This window comes from Euprymna scolopes, chromosome 27 (assembly GCF_053919585.1).
Source record: "Euprymna scolopes isolate OS-2025 chromosome 27, ASM5391958v1, whole genome shotgun sequence".
NCBI lineage: Eukaryota > Metazoa > Mollusca > Cephalopoda > Sepiida > Sepiolidae > Euprymna > Euprymna scolopes.
Window position 1 is genome coordinate 91952301 of NC_136508.1, and position 4061 is coordinate 91956361.

Sequence of the window (4061 nt, forward strand, 5' to 3'; positions counted from 1 at the left end):
ACTGATTTTACAACTAAGTTTAGGACCACTAACCCTAACTCCCATGATGTCTGTAGTTATACCAGTATTGACCCTTTTGAATTTACAATATGAAATGTTGCAATAACACTTCTAATGCAGAATGTTAGCCATAGCCAACAGGTTCCTTCTTGATTAATTGTTGTTCTGCCAAAAGCAATTAACCTTATTACTGTCACTTTGAGTGATATTGTATGCAATTTTTTTTATATACTTCCTTGCGCAGAAGGTTGCTCATAGCACCTGCATCAACCTTCATATCGACATCTACCTGCACTTGTCTGTTGCCAATTTTTAACTTAACATACACCTCTGAAGTGGTTAATGGTAACTGTTGAATGGTTTGATGTAGTGGTTGGTGGTAGGAATATGCAAGAAAATACTGTTGAAGGGGATGGAAATATATAACTTTATTCGAACCACTAGAATTACTTTCATTTTGTGTCGTCATGTGAATTCTTCTGGTCTTGTGCAACTGTGATTGTGTCACTCTTTTACTTGCTTGTTTTTTTTCTGCATTTTCTGCATGACTTTCCCTTTGCTGGCAGTCCCCTCGAGGATGTCCTTTGCCACAATATCCACATTGTGTTGGTCTTTTATTGTTCTTAACCTTAATTGCATGCATACTGCTTTCTTCTATTGAGGTGTGTATAGCTTCAGCTTGCTTGCAAGTCGCCTTTTCTGTCTCTACTATGCGTAACACTTTTGTTATAGGCAGATAATTACGTTCCTTAATCAAGGATTTCTGCGCTGATTTTAGATAAATGCTGATTATGAAGAGATCGACAATAAGGATTTTTTCCACTATTTGGTCGTATGCACATTGTTTGGTGAAGCCATTTCAAGAATGAGTGTGCCGATTCGTCTTAATTTTTCTGCACTGCAGCAATTCATGCCTTGCCATGCAAAAATTGGACCTTGAATTCATATACTGTCTAAAGTATTTAATGTATGTTTCAATGGTGCTTTCTTCATGCTGAAAAACTAATGTGTAACTTATTTTTTGTCCTTCGACACTGACCCATAAAAAAAGATATCTAAGCTTAACATCTTTGTCAACATTAAACATGCGACCTTCAAAATGGAACCTTACTTGTCTAATAAATCTGTTAATTGATTTGGTAAGGTTTTGTAGCAGAATTAGCAGTAACTCATGCAAGCGGGTGAGTCTATTTCTATGGGGGTGTGACGCCAAGACCACTCCGGTCTTGTAACTGGGCGTCTTGGGTTCGATTCCACCTCTACAAAGGTGAAGCCTGGCTAATCACATGCTTTACTTTTGAAACACCATTACAGGAAATTGACTCAATGAACTAAAAGCAATAACTCTTCTCGACTTCCAAGTTATACATGGCTTAACTACTACAACATGTTTTTTCATCTTTTTTGTTTTGTTGGGTTTTTTAAAAAATACCCAGGCTTTAATATCATTATAGAATGTCTACAATATTTTCTTTTCATTATACGAAAAATAGTTGTTCCAGCGATTATTTCAAAAGTGATTTTGAAGCCTTTAAACTAATTAATTCAAAAATAATTTGCCCAGAATTAAAGCAATGTTTTAGTTGTGCTTCTAACCCCCCCCCCCAAAAAAAAAAAAACAGGCGCTTGTACAGATTGGAACCTATAGTGGACGATGCTGGCTCTGTAAAATCTGGTACAGCAGACAACAAGTGTAATAGTGCAAGAAACGAAAAACGGATTTTTTTTTTTTTTTTTTTAGATTGCTGTGGATGTAGTTAGAGGATTCGACATTCCTATCCCATCACGGTTAATCACCTGACGAAGGCCAGAGGAATAATTGGCCGAAACATCGTAGAAAACAGCTAAAAGATGAAGATAATAGTCCAAATAATTAAATAAAAAACAAATTTACTCATCTCCAAAATAATTCCAAAAATTAATTCGAAATTATTGCATTTTTAAAATTTTTCATTTCAGTAAATGTGTACATCTACATCCAATTATATTGGAAGGGGGGAGGCGATGTAAACTCTCTGAAAAACTTACGGCATTCTGGTGAATTTTTAAGAAAAGGGATTGGTGAAAATGTTTTTACATTTTGGGGTCGGCCATCCATATTGCACGTAGCTAGTTTTTAGTAGATAGAACTATTTAAAGTGGAATTTAAGTTGAGTATTTTGTTGACAGTTTGAACACGGATATTGGTGCATTGTTAAAAAATAAGGAATTTTAATTATTCACTTCGCAATCGTGGCTCCTGACGAGACTAACAATGGCTTTAAAGATGTCTTTTCTCTGCGTTTTAATTATGTTTTGTTTATTAGAAAAAGTTCAAAACAGTAAGTTAATCTTTTTACTATTACGTGGTTTTAAGGTTTTGCAAGTGTGAATTTTTATACTTGGAAAACCTATTTAAAAAAAAAAAAATAGATGCATCCATGCATCTTTAAAAATGCCTGTGTCTGTCAATTTGTTGTTTTTTAAATGTATTCATGTATAATTATGTGTGTGTGTAATATTGTTTTGTTACAAATGTTTATATATTTGTATGAACAGGATGTACTCCTAAACTAATTAATGGATAACTATGAATTTTGAAACAGTTTTTCTAGTAAAAAAAAAAAAAAAAAAAAAAAGATCCGTTAATGTCATTTTTAAATATACTCGTGCATATGGGGTTTAGTCATCTTTCAGGAAATTTTCATTGCTAGATGTGTACATTGAATATTAAGAATATATATAACGTTCTTATGTTACAAATGTTTGTATGTACAGGGTTTATTCCTAAACTAATTAATGAATCATGAATTTTGAAGCATAGATTTTGGATGTAAGAGCTCCAAATGTGGGCTATATTTAGGTTAATTTAGTTTTATGTAAAGGGGACAAAAGGGAATGCAAGCCCTTCAAAATGTAGAAACCTGATTTTTGTGAAATCAAAAAAGGTATTAAAAGTAAATCAACAAATATTCCCCAAATTTCAGTTTCCTTTTAAAGCTTTTTAAGGGGCATAATATGGACACATCCTCATATTTAAATATTCAAATATTTCAGATTTGCATAGTTTGATCCATTTTCATTAGATGTCAATTAAGCAAGATTCCCTGAATTCCAGTTTCTTCTTAAGACAACTTAAGCTTGAGCCTTAAATTTTTAGACATTTTCTAGAACAAAATTATGTAATGCATTTTAATCAAAATTAGAATAAAGATTGTAGGCATAAGGTTTAGTGTCATTATATCTTGATTTTAATCTTTGCAACATGGACATAAAAGTGGTTCAAGGCAGTACTGTTTGGAGAATTAATTTTATTTTATTATATATTATAATTTTATTTTATTATATATATATAAGATGGGTATTCTTCTAGTAGATATATACGTATATGTATTTGTATATTTATGCGTCTCTCTTATACTATCAATATATATCAATTATCTCGTTTTTACGATATAAAAAGAAAATGTAAATTGTTTTGAGATTCAAATCATAAACTTCAAACATCAAATTATTAAAAAAAAAAAAAAAAAGCAAAAATTTATAACGAAATCCAGATAAATAAGCAAGTACTTGCTTTGATATTTATGTTTAAACTATCAGGCCACCCAGCATTGCCCGCTGGTAAGATATGCTTAAATATAATAGTATAATTCATGCAGATTACATATGTATTATAGAGATAATTCTCTATCGATTATCATATTGAACCTAATGTATGGTAGTGAGATCCAAACTAAAAAAGATACATATATGACTCAGATGGCACAGTTAAAGTGGAAACCAAAAAATACAACTCTCCACCTTCATTCATTAACCTCTGAGCCATGTCCACACGCATGTGTATATACTAGACTACTCGTGTTCCGGTGAGCCAGTATATATTATAGCTAGCTTTGGAATAGTGAGTATACAGAATTAATGTATAAAAGTGCAAGTGAATATACAGAATTAATGCATAAACGTGCAAAAATTGAATGCATGCATGCACAAAAACAAACATGGCGACCAGTAAAAACAATACAAAATACATTGGATAATAAGTCTTAACATCATTGCCCTTAGATTAAATAAAAAATGCT

At 31.9% G+C, this 4061-nt stretch overlaps 1 protein-coding gene across 1 annotated transcript in view; it reads left to right on the plus strand.

Annotated features, from left to right (window-relative positions):
- The first annotated feature begins 2028 nt into the window (after positions 1-2028).
- The window catches only part of LOC145248989 (uncharacterized), a 126171-nt gene continuing 124138 nt past the window's right edge, over positions 2029-4061 (plus strand). The window contains exon 1 of the mRNA XM_080110827.1: positions 2029-2321. Coding sequence (XP_079966953.1) covers positions 2255-2321 — 67 coding nt within the window. The 5' untranslated portion in view covers positions 2029-2254. The remainder of the gene's footprint in view (positions 2322-4061) is intronic.